General features: G+C 36.3%; 3 protein-coding genes and 1 long non-coding RNA gene across 4 annotated transcripts; 2 read left to right on the top strand and 2 right to left on the bottom strand.

Moving 5' to 3' along the window:
- Window positions 1–202: 202 nt before the first annotated feature.
- LOC116011466 (protein VACUOLELESS1) lies at window positions 203–8,808 on the bottom strand. Its single transcript, XM_031251043.1, has 15 exons — window positions 7,906–8,808; window positions 6,812–7,102; window positions 6,170–6,309; window positions 5,393–5,498; window positions 4,440–4,532; window positions 4,155–4,244; window positions 3,919–4,032; window positions 3,597–3,704; window positions 3,407–3,480; window positions 3,258–3,312; window positions 2,511–2,692; window positions 1,987–2,116; window positions 1,751–1,853; window positions 961–1,058; window positions 203–736 (listed from the first exon to the last, which is right to left on the bottom strand). The coding sequence occupies exons 1-15, from the start codon at window positions 8,677–8,679 to the stop codon at window positions 572–574; spliced, it is 2,523 nt and encodes an 840-aa protein (XP_031106903.1). The 5' UTR covers window positions 8,680–8,808; the 3' UTR covers window positions 203–571.
- A 934-nt stretch (window positions 8,809–9,742) lies between these two features.
- Window positions 9,743–12,706, top strand: LOC116011051 (GDSL esterase/lipase At4g10955-like). Its single transcript, XM_031250556.1, has 2 exons — window positions 9,743–10,253; window positions 10,617–12,706. The coding sequence occupies exons 1-2, from the start codon at window positions 10,045–10,047 to the stop codon at window positions 11,611–11,613; spliced, it is 1,206 nt and encodes a 401-aa protein (XP_031106416.1). The 5' UTR covers window positions 9,743–10,044; the 3' UTR covers window positions 11,614–12,706.
- A 4,268-nt stretch (window positions 12,707–16,974) lies between these two features.
- LOC116010143 (agamous-like MADS-box protein AGL61) lies at window positions 16,975–18,164 on the bottom strand. Its single transcript, XM_031249413.1, has 2 exons — window positions 17,873–18,164; window positions 16,975–17,099 (listed from the first exon to the last, which is right to left on the bottom strand). The coding sequence occupies exons 1-2, from the start codon at window positions 18,162–18,164 to the stop codon at window positions 16,975–16,977; spliced, it is 417 nt and encodes a 138-aa protein (XP_031105273.1).
- Window positions 18,165–18,739: 575 nt separating this feature from the next.
- Window positions 18,740–19,484, top strand: LOC116010419. Its single transcript, XR_004096915.1, has 2 exons — window positions 18,740–18,863; window positions 18,980–19,484. It is a non-coding gene; the product is annotated as an uncharacterized LOC116010419 (long non-coding RNA).
- The last annotated feature ends 2,929 nt before the right edge of the window (window positions 19,485–22,413 follow it).

Genomic DNA, 22,413 nt, shown 5'->3' with positions numbered 1-22,413 from the left:
TTCAAGGGTCACTTACCCACTTAGTCACATAATTTAATGCAATATTTAACATTTAACATTAGTAATTTGTTTCTTATTGATATCTCTCTATAAGAGCTGAAACCATGGTCACTTTGCTCTAACTACAAGCCTTGGTGCAGTACACAATGCGCATTTCTTAAAATCCGATCAATGTAAAGTCCTTAATAGGAAACACTTCACCTGTGAGAAAACTTTTTTTTTTTTTTTCTGAAATCATTTTTGTAGGTACAAGAATGTCAAATGTCTAGGAATCATGCAAACTCTCACTATGTAACAAACATAAATATTCATCCCGAATCATGCTTGCTATCTACAAAGCATAAAATTGAAAAGGTTGACCGAAGGACAAGATAGACGCAATAGCTTGCACCACTATAGTGGCATATATACATACACCCAAACAAGAACCGAGTCAGATTTACAGCAAAATTATAGTCATCAACTTCATTGGTTGGATCTAAGATTGCGCTTGCTAGAAGTCACTGATCAGTAATTGGATGGGAAACACACAAACAACGCCGATAACAGATGCTTCTGAGAGGAGACAAGATTATGACATGCCTTGGAAGGATAATCTATCTCGAAGAGTGTCAAAAATCGAAGCAGCGGCAGCATTTTGTGAAAAAGTCAGCTTCAGCCGCCCGAGCAATTCACCATCTTTAGCCTGAGATGCAGCATCGGCAGCTTCCTTGGCCATTCCAATTCCAGCATAAGCCTGCTCACAATTCACAGAAGAAACAACTAAAATGAGTGTTTGGCAAAGCCCCTTTTATCAAATTTTGTTACAACTTGCTACTTCCAGTGTTAATGAGTTTTTTTCTTCTCTTTAGTGGGAGCGTGATGGGGGATTAGGGATGGAAACCACTTCCATTGACATTGCAATGTTCATCAAATAATTGTGTGTATTTCTATTTCTGACAGTTTGAACTCATTACTTACCTCTGCTCTTTCCCGAGGATCAGCCAGCTTGGGTATGTATTTGAGAGCTTCCTCCTTCTCATTCGCTTCAACACATGCCTCTACAAATGGTTTGTAGCCTAAATATTGCAATGAAAGATTAGAGGGATCAGGGTTTGTTACAACATACCCAACTCAGCAGTTCTCCATGCTAAGAGAACAAAACTTAACATTTATCTGGAAATGTCTAAAGTTTACAGTTCCCCTACCAATCAAAAGCCAGAAAAAAAGTTTTCAAAAAAAAAAGCCAGAAAAAAAGTGCAAATTTAATGCATATCTCCTGAAACTAGAATTGGCAAAAAGAATGATTTTTACATAGTTTCAATTAGTCATGCTCCAATTCATCTGTGCAAAGATAATTGCTCTGCTCATTTATGTTACTTTCATTGATACTTTATAGAAAACAGAATGCATCTGAGTATAAATTTATTGACTTCATAGATTTTGAAGTAGAGAATCAGAACACCTATAAAATGCTTTCAGTATGGTTCAAGCTTTCCTAGATATTCTGTGGGTCTGGAAAGATAAGTTGTGTGTTTAATTTATAGATATCAAAGGTCAAATTACACTAACAATTAACACTATATAAGACACTTAAATTTAGATCAAATAGATGCATACATAACGGGCATGCATTCCTTGTGCACATGATAGTGGAACCATCTTGACCTTAGAGTAAGTGGAACAGCAACCCATAGCACACAAGTTTGAAACTACCATATCAAGTTGCGAATGTGTTTCCACCTACCATTACAAGCTTACAATTACTTACCAATTGGTGGTCTCTTCTCTTTCGAGAATTTCTCTAAAGCATCCCAGTCCCTGATAGTTGCCAAAGCAAAAACTTTTAGCCAATACCACCTCTTTTCTGATACCTGGTTCATATTAACAGGATCATAGTCATCACAATGGAATCTCAAACATACAAATATGTGATCATTGGAACCAAATCCTAAGCAGCAGTCCATACAAATAAAAAATATACTTTTTAAAAGAATATGAACTTACCTTGAATTCTGTTTTGACTTTTGTTGCAGCGCGATGATTTCCCAGAACAATACATGTACGAATAGTATCACTGATACTTGAATCAACAAAGATGGCCTGTTTAGTTGTCACCTCCAACTCATGCTGTATCCTGCAGAGATAATTAAGTCTGAGTAGATGAATATAACAACCAACAATACTTTAGACTTGAGTGAAAGTAGGGGATAACTTTCCACATTTCATAATACAGCATGCAGCGTTCCACCATCCAATTGCACAATCCATCAATAATAACAGATTAACAGGCAAACTTTATCAAATATGTCATTCAGATAAAATGGCATATCTTGGATTCTATTGTTAACCACTTGTTCTATAGAATACTCATGACGTCACCTTTTATTTGACCTCTGTACCTATGAGTATGGCATTACCGCACTATTTTTGAATTAATAGACCATCAACTAAAGTTACTGCCACTTAGTTCTAAAGAAAGAACTGCACACTGGCATGATTAACTAACTTGATTAAAATTGGTGAATCACCTTAATAATTTTGCATGCTCTTCAGCTGCCTTTGACTCAAAAACATGTTCTTTTGTTTCTGCAAAAAGGCCATGGGCCTTCTCAACAAGTTTTATACGAGGACCATGCAGAGGAGATCCTTTGCTTGCCATTGGATTCTTTGCTAATTGCCATGATTCTTTCCATAAAAGAAAAGCTACTTCCTGAAAATTGAAACTTCGTCAATATAAACAGTAGACGAGAGGATGATTGTCTCAAATCAATACAAGTGACAAAACTTAACTGCTAGAAAATTTAAATGCAACACAATATATACTTTAAGTAAAGAAAATGAAAGCTTTGGATTGCAAGTAATAAATATATACTAACATGAGTGGTGCCAACTTGGCTTTTTTTTTTTGGATACATAAACAAAATTAAGTAACAGGTGGCAAGGGGTTCAAGTATGAAACCCAAGTACATAGAAATGCATTTACAAGAACAATCATAATGAAATTCAAAAACATCCATGATCCATCCTTAATATTGCTCAAAAACTTGCCTGATAAATAACCTTCTCACTACTTTAAAATATTGATTTACTCGTTTTCAAAAATAAATATTGATTTACTTATCTTATTACCTAAGTTCCAACTATAGAGCAAAGAGATAAAAGAATAGGAATATGACAATATAAGTATTGCTGCATTACAAGTTACTCTATAATAATAAATTTATTTAGAACTATTTTTCTCAAGGAAAGAGGATTGGTAAGTCTTATCAACCAACCTGCAGTTGTCCAGTAGATAGGAAGAAGTCTTTCAAAAATTCATGCTTGTAAATCCTGAAGCCGCATGGAACATGGTAGCAAAATGTTAACAAAGATTTGGAGAAAAGAATTCTGAATGGAGAGTGAGTACAAGTTCGCATTTTCTTACCGTGCATAACTAATAAATAAATCACGTGGCAGTGGTCTAGACTGTATAGTTCCAAAGAGCTCCAAAGCTGGTCTCTAAGGTAACAGGTCATTGGCAATGGGTAATTAATAACTAAAAAGCTACAAGTTACTGGCAAATACAAAGAATAGACAAAAAACTCAGCAATAAAAATTAGACTTCATAAAAACACCTTTTGCCAAATATGAAGGAGGACTAGGTAAACAAGATCCGTGTCGCCACTTTCAGTTGCTTTTGTGAGAGCAGTATCTTCCTCTCCTATGCTCAACAGGAGAGGAACCTGAAAAGAATAATCGTATTCAATCATTAATTTTTATCTGATGGTTTCTTGCTGTAACCTTTGCCAAAAGGAGGCACTTTCAACAATCAATACTCAATAAAGAAAAAGAATTAAAGAATCTTATTCAAATTAAGTTTCAGCTAATAGCAAGGTAAAAACACAACTCAATTCATAAATAGGAATGGAAGTAACAAGGAAGAAGTTAACAGCAAACCTGTTTAGATGAACGTGGTTCATGTTCAACAAGAAGAGCAGCTAATTTACGTCGACCACTCTTATCTGCGTGGGCAGCAACTGCAGCATAAGATATGCCTTTGCACAACTTAAGCTGAAAATTGCAAAAGCCCAGGAGATTAGATATTGCATTCACATGAAACTATTCATTTTTGGTCAACCAAGGAGATAGATCTGACAGTACACCTTTTTGAGACTACAATGCAAAACACAAACCTTATCAAGTAAAATTTCCAGAAGATTAGCATCAGGGGTTGCAGAGGATGTTGTAATCTTTGTACATGCCCAGTGCATAATTACAACTTCCTGCAGAGCCAAAAAGAAAATAGCATTGCAGCAAAAGAAAAACTTTCACACCCCTTTGGGAGGGAACTAAAACAATTAAAAGAACTTGAACCAGTAAAAGAATGTGAAAGTGTTACATCATAATGAATGACGGGCTAAATGTACAAAGTAAAGGCAACACCTTATTTTTAAAAGGAAAGTAAGAACTATACTTACCTGATTCATACCAAGATATTCTGATATTCGCAGTGCGAGAAGGTGATGATGAGCATTAATTAGACGAGCGATCAGAACCGAAGGTGTAAGCAACTGCAGCATAAAACGTTTAGTTACTTTGTGTAAGTAACAAATTCAGATACAACTGCAAAACCCAGGGGCGGAGGGAAAGATGGGCAAAGGGGGCAGTTGCCCCCCATATATACACATATATAGTAGAGGATTTATATAAATATGTAACATATATGCGAGTTATTTAACGATAAGAGAGCCTAGTTGGTAGTTGCCTAGTAGCTTTTCCCATAGGTCTAGGGGTCGAGACTTGCTGGCTACACCTCCTTTTGTGTTTTGTGAGAATAAGTATTTATAAATATCACTAGTATTTTCTACATGCAAATAAATGCTTAATATTAAAGTCATAGTTATATTGAAATAATTTTTTAAAAATAATAATATAATTTTTTTAAAAAGGTCATAAAGTTCATAGTTATAAAATTCATATTCATATTATATTAAAAAGTATAGTTGATAATTCGGGTAATAATTATGAAATGATTAATTGTTAAAGTAAGATTTCTAGTCTAGAAATATAATTATGGTAGCATTTAATATATACTAACGGAAGTTTAATGGTGTGAGGGTGATTTGCCCCGTAAAAATGATAGTATAATATTTGTAGCCCAATGTATAACTCAATGAGCATAAAAATACGAACATAAATTAGGAGTACTAACCTACCTAGATGCAGTCTTATAAGTTTTCTAGTTATCAATAGAGATGATGTGTGAACTATAATGTGTTTTCTATTCGAACTATTTTATCCAATTAATTATATTTCATATTTTGTCATGAATATTTTTTATCGCATTTCGAACTACTTTAATTTTTTGCCGCTAGTCAACCTTATTTTTGGCTCCGCTCTTGGCAAAACCAAAACATTAAGCATTAAATACCTTATATTGCTGAATACTAAGAGGAATGCCGATCTCTGAATTGCGCACAGCATTTAGGACTCGTAAGGTTTTAGAAATCTCTTGAATACGATCACGCTGAAAATGGCTGCCAAAGCCAACTGGATACAGTTAACGAGAGAAGAAATCAGGGGAAAAAAAAAAAAAAAGGTTCTCTTTAGAACATGAAATTTAACAGTTTAACAGTGATAAAGGCCATAACAAAACTGGTGTGTTCCTCAAGAGTAAGCCCACAGAAGAAAAGACCTTTGCACCGAGTGATAGTTGTAATGCTCCAATAGTTGTTTGAGCCATCATTGAATATAAAGGATTACACCAAACTTTTGCAAGTGAGAAGAAGGTAAGGATTATAATCTAATGAGCAAAGGAAAAAGGGGGCATGTCTGGGGGGAAAATATTCAATAAAGCCATTTTGTCCTCCACAGTTTCATTTTACAGCAATAAAGAACACAACCAGGGCAAGAAGTTCCATGAACTTTTCTCTGCAGTTTTACATTGGAATAGATCATAATTATGTACCCCTTTAATGATTAGTTTCTGGGGTAAGGGGCCTATTTCGCTTAAATGATTCTTGCACAGACGAGTATGAATCACATAAAAACACAGACACTATGCAATAACTATTAATGAAGGATGTGTTCATTATACAAACCTGCCAAAGAGGCAGAAACAGAACAACGTAAATAAGGGCATGTGATTCATTTATATAAAGTCCATAATTTTATTAAGAAGAGATTCTGATAATTCAAGTATACCAACCTGCAAAATGCTTGACCATAGCTTGCAGCTCTTAGCAAGGTTCTTTGCTGTGAAATATCAAATTCATGACCTGCCGCATCAATACATGCTTCAACAGCCTCAGGCAATGAAGAGCGAATTAACCTCAAATTCTCATCTGCCTGGTGAAGAACAAAACATTAGAATTTTCTGAAAAATTCCATTTTAAGAACACTTCCCCTCTAGGTAGAGTACTATGTTGTTCAATCTATTTACTTTTAAGTTTTATCTAATCTCAGCGATGCATTTGGCATGTGCAAGTACTATAACAAGATATAGATAATATGTCCTGTGCACCATCTGCCTGCGACATGCATTTAACTAAAACTCATCACCTATATATGTTTTTAATTCAGAGCCCAACAATGTTGAGCTCTCAATGCAACTTGACCAAATATTATTAAATTTCTGAAACAGAGGCGTCACCTATTATAGCAACATGTTATTTAACATGCCATACATTCATGGAGAATTAAACCTAAACCTCAGCCACAGACATGCATGAGTTATGGGATACACATATAGTTAGTTAATCTATCATGTGAAACTGTAAAAGTGAAAATACATGAAAATCATTGATGCCACACAAATGAATGCCTTTTGTTCCCATCAAGAGGGGCATACCTTGGCACTCCTCCTGTCAAAATGATCCAAGGCATCATAAAGTAAAGCAGCAGGCAGCGTACTCCCAATTTGAAAGATAGATACGGTGGAATCTGGTACTCTATGCAGAAACTCCATACTTGTGTTGGATAGTATTCTAACTCCATCACATTCTGGGATCAACAGAATTTGTTCGTCGTAGATGTAGCGTACTGGATCGCCATAAGGACCCACCATTAAAAGCATGTCATCCCAGTAAAGTAATACACTATCCATTCCGCACCAAGCCAGCTGCTCAGGAGGTAGGGCTGACTATATACATGAAAAGGAGAAAGAAAGGAAACAAGGATAAGTGTATGCTTCATTATTTCAGGAGAATAAAGAAATGAGACAAGGAAAACTAATTCCTAAAATGAGATGGAGGTCACATGAAATGAAAAAGGCTCTGGGAGCAAAGTACCTTGCCTGAAGTCCTGAACTAGTTCTGGTGTTAAGCCAAAACAACTTTCATTTATTATAGCAAGGTTCTAATGGCAGCCTTTAGGACCTTTAATATTTTGGAATTGAGGAGAAATAGATACCTTATACAAGAATTCAAAACATTCTGCTTGGGCTAAACTCTGGAAATTCAGTAATATTATTGTGCCTGAAATGTCTAACGAAGTCATTTCTTTTATGAAAAATTCCTTCTTTTTAATTATTCTTTTTGTCATCTTCCCCTTCACCAGATCATTACTTGTAGGCTACAATTTTCATTACTTCAAATGTTTCTTACACAGCAAAATAACCAACCTACAACAGATCCTATGCTTATCCCTGCTACAATTGCATTATAGTATCAGTTGGATCCAAGTCTCCTTACGTATCAACAGTTGTGACAAATACAATGCAGTTTATGATGCTTCTGTGTTTGGTTATCAGTTTTGTACTTCTAGTTTATGAATTTCTTCTATCAAAGACTTCACTGGGGAATAAAAGCCATCACCTTCAATTAAGCTATGATCACTGAAAATTTACATCTTTTCATTATGGAGTATAGATTATCTGCAATATGCACAGAGAAGGCAAAAACCATCACACTATCAATGCAAACAAATTGGGAATTTAATAACAACCTCACAAGTGTAATCGAAAATGATGTTGGAGAAGTCCGTGGACATGACCAGAAGTCTACCATCATGTGTATAAGACGCCAGCAGCTTCCCATTCCGCGAAACCACCATCTTCTGCAACGGCCCAATTCCAACTCCCAGCTGCTGAATCCCGTCCTCTTCTACCAATAACACGTGATCCCCTACTGCCATCAGCACTTCCACATTTCCAGACATGGTGTACTGGGGCTCGATCACCGTCATAGAGAGCGGAAAGTCCTCCAAGCCAGGATCCGCGAGCTGGATCGGGTTCGGATTCTTGAAATCGGGTATGCAGAAGACCTGAAAGGCCTCGTTGATGCAAACGACGCCGTTGTGCCAGAAGACGCAATCCACCACACTGTGCGTGAAGCAGTCTTTGCCGAGGGAGAGCGATTCTAGAGGCTCTGCGTGGATGTCGTAGCGGTAAACGGTGCCGTCCTGAGTAATGCAGATCAGCGTCTGGTCGTCGGTCCAGGACATTCCGACGAGACGGCCGCCAGGGTTCTTCCAGACAGTTTCGGCGATCTGGACGCCGGCGGAGTTGAAGATTCGGAGCTTCCGGAGGGCGGACTCGGCGTAGAGCTGGACGATCTTGGCGTCGTCGCGGATAACGGCGATGGGCCCGCCGAAGGGGGAACAAGCGACCTTGTTGCGCGTTAGGTCCACGTGCTTCCATTGCATCTGATAGAGCTCCGGCTTCCTGTAATACCGATTGTAGAGAAGCTGCCATTCAGCCGCCACTGATACTGTGGCCATCGTTAGGTTGTTACTCGACGGTGCGCCGGACTGGATAATCCGCGCTCGAATGATTGCCAATTTCACGACAAGAAGCTTCCGGAGGGTGTTGCCATGCTGGACTGAAATTATTTTTCTAAATTACACTCACCTCCCCGGAAGATACTAAAATCATATGTCTTTCACCTCATTCCTCTAATTCACAAAATTGTATCCAATTCTGACACTTTTTTGCTCTACGTGTACTTGTAAGTGTAGAGTGAGTATAATTTTCATGTTAAAAGATCATATGTTTAAGGTAAAATTTACTAAATTCATACCTTTAAAAATTATTCTCTAATCATTTAAAATTTAAAAAAAAGTATAATGAATTAAAATATATTTAGTAGGACGATGTATAAGAGCATATCCAACTGTTAATTTTTTTACAATTTTCAAAGTATCATGTATGATAGAGGGTATGAAGAAAGGAGAAGAAAAAGTTACCAACAAAATTACTGCTTTTACTCTTGCATCGGGGTCACAGAAAACAGCATTTGCAATAAGAGCAATTTTATTAGTGCGATATTTTTAATTGTTTTTTGGTGCCAAGTAAGAAAGAGGAAGATGAAAAAAAAATTATGCAAACAGAAAAGCAAACAAAAAAATCATTAAAAATGTACATTTACGTGCCCAACCGTGCACTTACATGAACTTATTTAAACTTTTTTCTCATTCATTCAATGGATCTCAGACAAATATTGATTTTACAGGATAAAAATTTGACAAATGTAGCATTACATTACATAGTAATTAGGTATTGGAATGGGATTTAAATCATATCAGTATGGAATCATAGATTTCATTCCGATCCGAAGTCAACTTTTGCTAGGGAATGGGAAGAAGATAGTAAGGTGTTTTAGTTGAAGTGTGTAAGCTACCATAACGCTTTATTTACCGCAAAGTTGCAACTTGCAAGCCCCAACGCGGGTGCGAGCTCGCTTGGCTTCAGGATTAAGCTTGTCAATTTCCAGTTTGAAACTTAGAAATGTCCTACTTGCATTGTTTGCCTTTTTCTTAATTACGTAAAGTTTATTGGTATTAAGAATTCAAACAATGTAATTAACGTATACTGAGACGTAATTAGCGTCCCATCAAGATCTGGCAGCCTGGTATCCACTTTTGAAGGTACTAAGGAATAGGTTAAATTAATTGGTTCTTTCTTATCTGGACGACGGCATGCAGATGCCCACATCCGCTCCAAATCCACCGCCAATTCAGGAATCAGATACCGACTTACAGTGTAAAATGCCTTGAGAAAAGCGAAGCAAAAGAGAAACCCAGAGAGGCCAGAAATCTTCCCCTTTTTCTCACTTATTCGCTCTTTTGATTCTTGAGAGCAGAGATATGTGGGGCGGCGACAATATAAATGCGCACACGGAGGAGATATATATGCCGGAATGTGGGAGTATCGGAGGTGAGGTTACGGCGGCACTGAATTTGGAAACGGAGAAAATGGCGAAGGAGATGTCACAGTATCATCCATATGCATTCCAAGCATCAGGACCACGCAATGTTTCTACTCCCAGTTGGAGAGACCTGATCAACTCCAGTTGGTTAGTGTACTCTCCTCTTTCCAATTTTAGATTAATCTCTTGGATCAAACCCTCTCCTTTTTCAGTTATTTTTTTTAGTAATAATGCTTGTGTGATTATTATTTCTGTTATTAGAAATATATGACTATGAGGGAAACTATAACATCTGTTGCCTAGATGATATAAATCTTTAAGAAATCCACTTCTCTCAGGTCAATAGTTGTGAATTTGTTGTCTTGGGGAAGGAAACAGATGCAATCTTTAGTCCTTTGCTTGTTAATTTGAGAAATTAGAATGATTATTTGCTAAAAAAAATGGTGAATTCCTCTTGTTGGAGAGAATTTGTTGAAGTTTGATGCTGGGAATTTGCATTTGCATGTACAGGAAGAATGGCAATTATAAGAGAACAGTGATGGCGTGTTTTGTACAATCGGTTTACTTGCTTGAGCTAGACAGGCAAGAAAACAGGAAAGAAGGAAACGCTCTTGCTCCAAATTGGTGGATACCCTTCAAATACACACTGGCTGAGACCCTAACAGACGAAAGAGATGGATCTATATTTGGGGCGGTATTCAAATGGGATCGAGCAGCAGCTTTGGCTGATCTCGTGCCTATCAGACCGAGTGGTGCACCAACTGCTGTTTTGGCGTTGAGAGGGACACTTCTCAAAACCCCAACAATGAGAAGGGATATCCAAGATGATCTACGCTACCTAGCTTGGGAAAGTTTAAAGGGATCTGTCAGGTTCAGTGTAGCTCAAAAAGCGCTCAAGTCGCTTGCTGGCAAGTATGGAAGCAGGAATATATGCATTGCTGGGCATTCACTCGGGGCTGGCTTTGCTCTTCAAGTAGGGAAAACGTTAGCCAAAGAAGGAATATACATAGAGGCACATTTGTTCAATCCACCCTCTGCTTCACTCGCTATGTATATGAGGAATATCGGAGAAAAAGCTCGTTTTGGTTGGAACAAGTTGAGGTCAATGCTACCTTTTAGTTCTGCTGATCAAACTCAGACTAGCTCAGAAGAATCTGCAGCAAAAGCTTTGCAGTTAGGCCTCGGACAATGGGTGCCACATCTTTATATAAACAACAGCGATTACATTTGTTGCTATTACATCGATTCGGGCGAAACACATAACAACCTGCAGGCTGCAGGCAAGGTGAATAATGCTAGGACGACAAATGCTCAAGTTGCTGCCAAACTTTTCATGTCCTCGTCGAAAGGGAAACAGAAGTTTCTAGAGGCACATGGACTGGAGCAATGGTGGTCCGACAACTTGGAACTTGAAACTGCACTGAATAACAGCAGGCTGATTAGCCAGCAACTGAAATCCTTGTATGGTCTCCCTGCTAGTTCTCTACAAACACAGGGAAAACGCTAAGAGGCAGAGAAGTGGAAACTAGCTAGAAATAGAAAGTTCGCATTCCACTTCATCATTTGACAAGTAATCCTTTGTAATTGTAATGCTTCATTATCTACCTTTTTGAAAACAGGAAAACGAACTACACATGGTGATTTCCTAGTACTGGATTTGGTAATTATCATCAAGAAATAAGCAGGGCATATCATAACTGTCAAAGACAGAAACATCTTGCAGGTCATGCTGAATCATGGGAGCATAGGCATCATCATAGCGATCCAAGTCCGTTTCCAGGAGCCAAGACTCGAAATCCTTAAACTGTGCAAAGTTATCCAACCCGGTGAAAGGTTCTTGTATGCATGGAACCACGGAACTTTCTTTGGCAGAACCAAAGGACGACATTTGGCCGCTTCCATCTGATGACTCGACAGAAAACTCCTCAATCCCATTTTCTAGATAAGTTTGGTCTCCTTCAACATCATGAATAACTGCAGGCATTACAGAAGCCTCAAATGGCTGTGGAATAGCAGGCAAAGGTGAGGAGTCGGGATGAGTTCCTTTACCGGTGAGTTCTTGAACCAGGCTCTTGAAGTTTGAAGAGTCTGTGATGTAAACTTTGGGTTTCAAGAAGTCAATCAAGCTGTTGAGCTGTTGCTTCTTAAGCTTGTCATGATTCTTTGATATTTTGTGTGACTGTGAACATGTTTTGCTCATTGTCTTCTTTCCCATGTGTGTTTTTCTCTGAGAAAACTAGATCAGAGAGAAATGGGTACTGATGATCTCTTGGCCCCAGAAACCAAGTGTGTTTATATTTTGCTTCTTTCTTTGCTGCTACTTGAAGATGGTATGGTGTTGTATAAATATGAAATGGCAGAGAGAAGACGACAGAGTTAAGATGTGGAATAAGGGGGGGCTGGAGAGTTTAACACAATAGGTCAACATATATGCTTGGAAAAGATGCTGAAAATGATGCTCATTCAAATACCCAGGATAGGATTGAATGGGGTCAGATCGAGTCTATTTTTTTTTTAGTACTACTGACTTTGTTACAATGTAGTATTTGTTCATATTAGTATAACATGAAAAAACAATAAATTGTATAACTATTACTAAATTTTTGGGTAATTTTTTAAAATTGTAGTCTTAGTCATCTGATCTGATGCTGTATAAGTGTCTATATCTATTGGTCAACACAAGTGTTTGACCACATAAACATTATATGCCAATAATTGTAATTACTTAACTCAAAACAAGACATTAGTCGATTCTTAAGATTTGACATTTTGAACGCTGTCTTCTTGAGTTATTGCCTACAAAATTTTCTCAATGTCACACTATATTGTCTTCTGAATAATATTGGAATATTAATAACTTGTGAAATTTTCCAAATTTCTTGAATAATTGAGAAACAGAAAAAATGGGTAATCTATTTTCTAGTTGCACTATAAATATGTTTGGAATAAGGGTCAAATAGGCTATCGAAATAATACAATTAAATCATTGAACCTAAGAAAACTAAAATTGAGTCTCTAAACTAACTCATTTCATGCAACTTGTCCAATTTACATGTTTCTAACATGTTACCAAAATTAAAAATATTTTTGGCACCCGGTGTCCCGGTTTATACTCCCACATGAATGATGGGAGTGGGTTCGAGCGTCAGTGGAGGCAACTGTTGACTCTTTGTGCTTCAGTAGGTTGAGAAAGTAGCTCTGAACAGATACTACATTGTAACAGAGTCAATAGTACTCAAAAAAATTAGTTCTAAAAATTAATTATTTAAAAAAACATTTTAAAAATTAATTATTTAAAAAAAAATTAGAAAACTTCGTATCACCGAAGATGAAGAAACTGTCTCTGGCCCTGGAGACGAATTTTCTTCTTTTTTTTTAACGAATATTCTTTTTTTTTAAAATTTTAAATAATTAATTTAAACAAATTTAAAAATATTATTAAATTTTGGGTAACCTGTTAGAAACCTGCAATTTGAACAAATTGCATAATTTAAGGACTCAATTGTAATTTTTTAAGGTTCAATAGCATAATTGCATTATCGTGTACAGTTCGATAACTTATTTGACCTTATTCCAATATATGTTTTGACAATTTTATTAAGTAAATTGATAAAGTAAATACCGATCGTATACACTAAGGACTACGTATTCGGGCTAAGGTGCTTAGCCTAATTGTCTCAGGCTTCTGTTTTGTCCCTGGAGTGGCAACGCTGGTAACAGTGGTAAGTAACAACTTTCTATGAAAAGAAAAAGTGTCACTAACTAACATAATAAACTATTAAAAGAAAAATTGGTAAACTTTTGTCAAATACCGCTAGGAACTGATTGGCGTAGTTCAGACATATGGAATAACTTATTCTTATGCACTTTAGAGTTTAGACTGCTAATCCAATAACTTATCAACTGTTTGGTGTCAACTTATTCCACATTTTAGCAACTTTAACTAGAACCTTGGTTCTAAAAAAAAACTAGAACTTTGGTAATATATAAATGTATATACATTATACAGATACAATGCTATTTTTCATCCATGTGATTAAAAGCAACAAATCAGTTTGAAGAAACTTTGCAGAAAACTTTTTTTTTTTGAACAAAACTTAGACAGTGAATTACGGTAATACTGTAAATTAGTATTTTGAATGCTGCATTTAAAGATTTTTATATCCAAGAATTTTACTCACCAAATTGTCCAATCCATTCAAGAACGTAACATCCAATTAAACTCTAAAATACTAACAAAACTCAACAAATGAAGTGATCATCATCTTGAGGCGTACGTGGTGAATTTAGTTGTGCAAGAGGCACTCCAAGATTTGCTTCAATTTCAGGGTTTCCTCTAAGCTATTACATTCATCGACGTCAATACTATCGACCCAGCGCATTAAGTTTCTGTAATTCGAACCCGACTCCGAACTGGAAGTGGCGGCGGAGGGCAAATATTTTATTATTTCCATATTTATTAAACTTAAATTTAGAATGATAATTGAATAAATTCTTTTATCGTAATCTTACCAGACGGGCATACAAAGAAAATTATCAATGTTTATGATTTTTGAATTATGATTTATCTTTCTTAATTGTGTACTATATTTTATTGATTGCATTTATTTTAAAAAATTTGATATGTAATATGATTTATGTAACTTGTGATGACCATATTATGAGAAAAATTCTTTTTCAATAATTTGTAAAGACCATTTTGTGGTTCTTATTTTTATTATTCACCCTATATATACACTATCCACCTTATTAGCAAACATACATGATTTGTTTAATACAATATAAAGGATTTGACTTTGTAAAATATTTAATACAAAGTAGTATTTATAATGGTTTATAATATTTTCTATATGGAAAAGAAACATCATAAAATCATTGATAAAACATACATGTGATATATATACTTACTACTAAATTACCCGTGTGATGCTGCCTACCTAAAACAACACATATCACACTAATGGCATGTTTGGTTCGTGGAATAGGTCGGGAATGGAATACCATTCTCGGGAATAGACCTATGCCATTGTTTGTTTCGTCATTCTATTCCTGGGAATAGCATTCCCGGGAATGAGCTATTCCCTTTGCAAGGGGAATAGCCATTCCTAGGGGACCCCCTAGTATTAGCTATTCCCAAATATTTGGGAATAGCTTTTATACTATAATACCAAAAATACCATTTTTATTATATTATAATCCTTATATATAATATTTTTTTATTTAAATATATATTTATTTATATATTAAAAATGTAATTAATATTAATAATAATAATAATACATTTTTTTATTTAAAAAAAAAACTTGTAACTAAGAGCAATTAAGGCTCCTAAAGTCCATTCCTTCCGCGAACCAAACACTAGAATACAATTTCTTTTCGCCTATTCCATTCCTTATGGAATAGCATTCCTATTACCTCAAAATTCATTCCGTGAACCAAACGTGCTGTAAATCACTAATCATTATGTGAGAAATCAAGGGTTCGATCCTTGGCTTTGGGTATGGAGCAGCCTTAAATCTCCAGGACAACTGTCCCACCCAAGAGAGGTGCCTACAATCCAGCGAGGGGTTAGCCACTGTGTCCGACGGTGAAGATCCTGGGTTACACAAAAAAAAATTATGTGAGAAATACATCAAGGTTGATGCTTGAAGCCATAATATTATTCAGAAAAATCCAAAATAAATGACAAATGATACAAATTCAAATAAATGGTAGAAGAAAGCCAACATTTAAGAATATTGGTAAACAATAATATACTTCGTATATTGGAAGATTATGAACAGATGAAAAAAAATAAACACATAAACTGATGAACCAACGCCGAACGCGGCGATTCTGCCTGAAACATGGACAGAGCCTTCACCAACAAATCCTTCAACAAGCAGTCTACGAAGATCAGCTTCAGTTCATAGTGGCGGAGCATAATCAACAATGTGCGAGCATCCAGCTGGAGATTGATGGAGTTGAGCACGGCTCCTGCCATGGGCACGACGAAGTTCATCTCGTACACGGCCGAAATATTGGGCGCCATCACAGACACGATCGACGACGTACATGCCGAAAGTTCATCCTGCCATCTCTCAACCCCAAGGAACACGATCGACGACGCCAAGCGGAGGCAACGAGTGTGAGTCTCGGCCCATGTATAAGTCGTACCGTTGTAGACGATGGATCGAAAGTATAGTCACCACAGATGGTGATCGTTCTCTCCAAGAAGTTCAGTGGAGTCCACCAGCAAGAATTCACACAAAACCAAAACCACTAGAGCATATATAATATGCAATAATAATTGATTGCTAATTTTGTGAATATATATATGGTAATTAATAAAATCAATGATTTTACTAAAATATCTTTGAATATAATTTTACTAAAATAACCTTTATTTTGAACGGAAAAAATTGGTCAATTATTTATATTATTGTATAGATATAGATTTTTTTAAAGTACCATTATAGGTTAGAAGTTAAAACAACTTCTATCTAAACTCTTTAAATAGAAAATTTAGTAATAAGCGATATCTTTGAAAATAATTATATCAATGATTTGAGCCACAAATCTTTACCCTTTTATGCAGATATACTGGAGGTTTATAATAAGAAACTTTCAAAGTTTTATGTCCGCCTTTCATAATTGATTTTGTTTTTAATATCTTGTAATTTCAGCCACTTGAAAGAATTGTTTACAAGAACTAAATAAATCATATACTAAAAGTACCCCTATTTCCTATTGAAATGTGTGAATAATAACCTACAGTTTTGTATTTCAAAAAAAAAAAAAAAAAACCTACAGTTTTAATGACGATTGGGAAACTGACATTTCTAATTGTAATCTGAAAAGAAGAAAAAAAAAAAAGACAAGCTAGAAATCAGACGTTTGCAGATGCTTTCTTCCCTGCAAGAATCATGGAAATCTGGAGACCTCTGCTGAAGGCCTGGTTGAAGAGCAACCTGGTCTGGAATTCTGAGACAAATGGGAACCATGATAACACAACTGTAGGCATGAAGATGATAAGTCCCATGATGCATTCTTATACACTTTTGTCAAATACATGCAGCTAGGAACTGATTGGCGTAGTACAGACATATGGAATAACTTATTCTTATACACTTTAGAGTGCTAATCCAATAACTTATCAACTGTTTGGTGTCAACTTATTCCACATTTTAGCTACTTCAACTAGAACTTTGGTACTAAAAAAACACTAGAACTTTGGTATATATAAATGTATACTTACAGCTTTTGCTTTATGTTTGTCATCTGAGTGCACAAAAAAATCAGCACTTAGAAAATAGTATTTTTCATCCATGTGATTAAAAGCAAGAAATCAGTTTGAAGAAAGTTTACATGAAACATAGAAAGTGCATCGCGGCAATACTGTAAATTAGTATTTTGAATTCTGCATTTAAAGATTTTTATATCCAAGTATGTTTTTTTTTTTTTTTGAAAACAAGAATGTTACTCACCAAATTGTGTCCAATCCATTATATTCAAGAACATCCAAGTCAACAAAGGTTTAAGCATAGTCATAAATTGGCCATGAATGATGGATCTGAAGATTAATACATATCCAAATGGCTTTGAACAAAAAAAAAAATCAAACGTAAAAATATTTGATTCGATCAGAATTTGATCCGCAAACAATGTCAAAATTTTACCCGTTTAGTATCCTAATTTTACCGGTTTAGTATCCTAAACAAGTCAAGTAATAATAATCTTCAGTTGTGCAAATTTGCTTCAACTTCAGGTTTCCTCCAAGCTGTTACATCCATCCACGTCGATACTATCGACCCAGCGCATTATGTTTTTGTAATTGGAACTGGGAGTGGCGGCGACGGCGGCGTTGTCCTCCTGCATTTGCTCGGCGCCATAAGGAACGACGGCGTTGTTGTTGTTGGTGATCTTGTCGAGAAGGTCGGACATGGCGGGAATGTCGCCGTAAGTGTAGGGAGTGTCTCTGGGGGAGAAAACCACCATTGCCACACGGGCGCCGGTCTTGTCTTCTAGTTCCACAGCTTTCTTGAACAAACCAGTGCGTCTCTTAGAGAATGTGACCATCCTTGATGACTCTTTCTCTATTTTCTTGATTTCTATTTTCTTCTTCCCTGTTCCTCGCATCATCTCTCTCGCAATTTCACAACGGCTGTGAGCGCTGGGAGCTGCCAAATTTCTTGATTTCTATTTTCTTCTTAAGGCCTTAATGCCCTTATAAAGAAAAGAAGCTGCCAAATTTTTTACTCCGTAATTATGATTTTTCTTTCTATATTTTCTTCTCTCTAGATTTATACTGCCTAATAGGAAACTTCCTACTTGCATGATTCCATCACTTTCATATCTGATTCCATCACTCTCTAGATTCTGATTTTTTTTCCTGTATCAAAATTCAAAATCTACCAATTTTTTTTTTAAAATTTTGTAACTGAATTATATATTTTTTCTTTTAGAAAAAAAAAATTCTTCTATATTTTATTAGAAAAAATAGTCAAATAGCCCCTCTAACTTTACATGAAAGTACAATTAACTCCCTAAATTTTTAAAAAGTGTAATTAAATACTTCAACTATTGAAATTAGATCCAATAAGCTCAAATTACCGTTGGTTACCGGTATTAAAATCACCCACTGCCGTGGAATATCATTGAACGGAGGAAAAATCATCAGTCGCCGGTCGCAACCACTGTGGTCGCCACAATTTCTTTGTTTATTTCCTTCTTGATTAAGGCGAAGTTAGCAAATCCATTCATACGCAGTGTATGAAGGTGTATATATATACACGTGGTCCATTCAAAATGCTAAATTTCTTTCAATTTGTGTTTTTATTTAGTAGAATTCATTCTCTGATGTTGTGTTGTGTTGTCTTGAATTGGAAAAGCAGAAAGCCAACGAAAGCGCCGCTTCCGTTCAGCCTCAGGCGTTCATCGCTTCCAGCCGCTTGTCCCCGTCGCTCACATCTGGGAGCTGCTTTCCGCCAGATCGCCGCGCCAGTGACCCAGTCTGCTGTCACCGTCCGTCGTTCACTGCTTTCAACCAGTCTGCTGCAGTTGTTGCTCACACCCGGTCTTTGCAACCATGATTTCGACAACTAAGTAATTTTTTTAAATACTTATTTTAGTTACTTAATTAGGTTTATTTGTTTAGGGTGAGATTGTGAGAATTCGGTGGGTGATTGGACGATCGAATTAGGTATATATTTTCTTCTGCCCGGATGACGCGGCCGTTGGCGACAATCGCAGGAATTTTTATAAATTTGAATGACCTGCAAATAAGGATGGCAATTTGTTTGTAAGGCTTGTTGGAAAACCCGTTGTCGGACTTGATTAAGTGCCATTTGCTGTTCAAATCGAATAGTTTCATTTTTATAATTTTCTAATTGTTCTAAAGTCTTATAAGTTGACTGAATCAAATTCAATTTTTCTCGTTCTATCTCAGAGTATCCATTCACTCGAAACTGCTCGGCTTCCGTTTCTATTTTCCGTAAGCGAGCCCGGGCTTTTTCGAGTTGTTCAACGGCCCCACCGCGCAATTCTTCTGAATTTCGAATAGTATTTAAGATCCTCTGTTTTCGATTATCTAATAAATCACTTAATGAAAGTAGATTATTTTTCCATTCATTTCAAAACTTCCATAATCCCTTCCCGAACCAAACATGAATCTTTCGATTCATTTGGCTCTCACGCTCAATTACTTAAAAGAGAAATTCTCATACGTTTTTTTGTTTTTTATGAATATAATGAGCTTATCCTCTCTTCTTTGTTCATATTCCAAAAAGATATGGAAACTTATGCAAGCCGAAAAAAATTCGGAGGACTCTTCTGACAAAATCAAAAAAAAATATGTAATTGTCAGCAAAGTTGTTTCTTTTTTTTTTCAAAAAATATTCTGACTAAGACACAGGTCGTCAATTAAGCATTGGCTAAAAAGGTGAAAATGCCCGTTTTTACAATAAACAGTTCAAATTATTTTATCAATATGAGTATCCTATATCGATACAATATTCATTTTGAAAACATCTCTATAATTAACATAGTGATAGAAAGAGTACCATGCAGTGTCTTGACTTCAAACGGTTTGCTTTAACCATGTTAATAGTACCGCATTATTGGTTGAGAGAGAATCGAAGTAGATTTACCAATAAATCACGAAATGCTATGGTTCTTACAGAGAATTTATTAATTGATTCAGAAGTAATTCGCGAGATCATGCACCCCTCTCTCCTAGTTCTAAGGAAAACTAAAGGGTACAGCTGGTTGGTCCAGCCTATTCTTGAAATAAACAACTCGCACATACTCCCTTTCCAAAAAAGATCAATACACCAAGCACTACACTTAGATTTATTGGATTTGTTGCAAAAATATCGGTATTAAACCCGAAACTCCCAGCAGACGGCCAGGGGCCCAAAGAAAGGAAAGAATCGGTTACGTTTTTCATATGCTCTCCTCTTATAGATCGACTAAAAAACCGAACAGAGTTATTTTTGTATCCAAATAGGCGTCACCCACTGGTATCTGAGCAATTCTTGCCGTTGCTTTTACAGAACTTCCTTCTTGTATCATCAACCCATCGCCCATTAATACAACACCAACATTTTTTGATTCCAAATTGAGAGCAATGCCGATTGTACCCTCTTCAAATTCTACCAATTCCCCTGCCATTACTTCATCAAGACCGTAAATACGAGCAATGCCATCGCCTACTTGAAGTACGGTACCGGTATTTACAATATTGACTTCTCTATTATATTGTTCAATACGTTCACGGATAAGATTACTAATTTCGTCGGCTTGAATGGTTACCATGATTATTTCTTCATTCTTTTTGCAAAAAAAATAAGACCTCCGGTAGAAAGACTAATTAATCAGTTATTTCTTTCATTGTTCCCAACATGCCAATATTGGCACTAATGGTACGTAAATGTAACTCGTTGTTCAAACAACTATTCAGAGTTCCTAGAGCTCTTTGTAAGGCTTGTTGGAAAACCCGTTGTCGGACTTGATTAAGTGCCCTTTGCTGTTCAAACCGAATAGTTTCATTTTTATAATTTTCTAATTGTTCTAAAGTCTTATAAGTTGACTAAATCAAATTCAATTTTTCTTGTTCTATCTCAGAGTATCCATTCACTCAAAACTGCTCGGCTTCCGTTTCTATTTTCCGTAAGCGAGCTCGGACTTTTTCGAGTTGTTCAACCGCTCCACCGCGCAATTCTTCTGAATTTCGAATAGTATTTTAGATCCTCTGTTTTCGATTATCTAATAAATCACTTAATGAAAGTAGATTATTTTTCCATTCATATCAAAACTTCCATAATCCCTTCCCGAACCAAACATGAATCTTTCGATTCATTTGGCTCTCACGCTCAATTACTTAAAAGAGAAATTCTCATACGTTTTTTTGTGTGTTTTTTATGAATATAATGAGCTTATCCTCTCTTCTTTGTTCATATTCCAAACATACATGATTTGTTTAATACAATATAAAGGATTTGACTTTGTAAAATATTTAATACAGAGTAGTATTTATAATGGTTTATAATATTTTCTATATGGAAAAGAAACATCCTAAATCATTGATAAAACATAAAATACACATGTGATATATATATTTACTACTAAATTACCCGTGCGATGCCGCCTACCTAAAACAACACATATCGCACTAATCATTATGTGAGAAATACATCAAGGTCGATGCTTGAAGCCACAATATTATTCAGGAAAATCCAAAATAAATAACAGATGATACAAATTCAAATAAATGGTAGAAGAAAGCCAACATTTAAGAATATTGGTAAACAATCATATACTCCGTATATTGGAAGATTATGAACAAATGAAAAAAAAAACACATAAACTTGATGAACCAAGGCCGAACGTGGCAATTCCGCCTGAAACATGGACAGAGCCTCCACCAGCAAATCCTTCGACAAGCAGTCTACGAAGATCAACTTCGGTTCGTAGTGGCAGAGCATAATCAACAACGTGCGAGCATCCAGCTGGAGATTGATGGAGTTGAGCACGGCTCCTGCCATGGGCACGACGAAGTTCATCTCGTACACAGCCGGAATATTGGGCGCCATCACAGACACGATCGACGACGTACAAGCCGAAAGTTCATCCTGCCATCTCTCAACCCCAAGGGACACAATCGACGACGCCAAGCGGAGGCAACGGGCCAACTTGCGGTGAGTCTCGGACCATGTGTAAGTCGTGTCGTTGTAGACGATGGATCGAAAGAATAGTCCCCACAGATGGTGGCCGTTCTCTCCAAGAAGTTCAGTGGAGTCCACCAGCAAGAATTCACATAAAACCAAAA

Source organism: Ipomoea triloba, chromosome 2, assembly GCF_003576645.1.
Source record: "Ipomoea triloba cultivar NCNSP0323 chromosome 2, ASM357664v1".
NCBI classification, from domain to species: Eukaryota; Viridiplantae; Streptophyta; class Magnoliopsida; order Solanales; family Convolvulaceae; genus Ipomoea; species Ipomoea triloba.
Note: the sequence above shows the minus strand (reverse complement) of the source record. Positions and strands in the feature narration are given on the sequence as shown.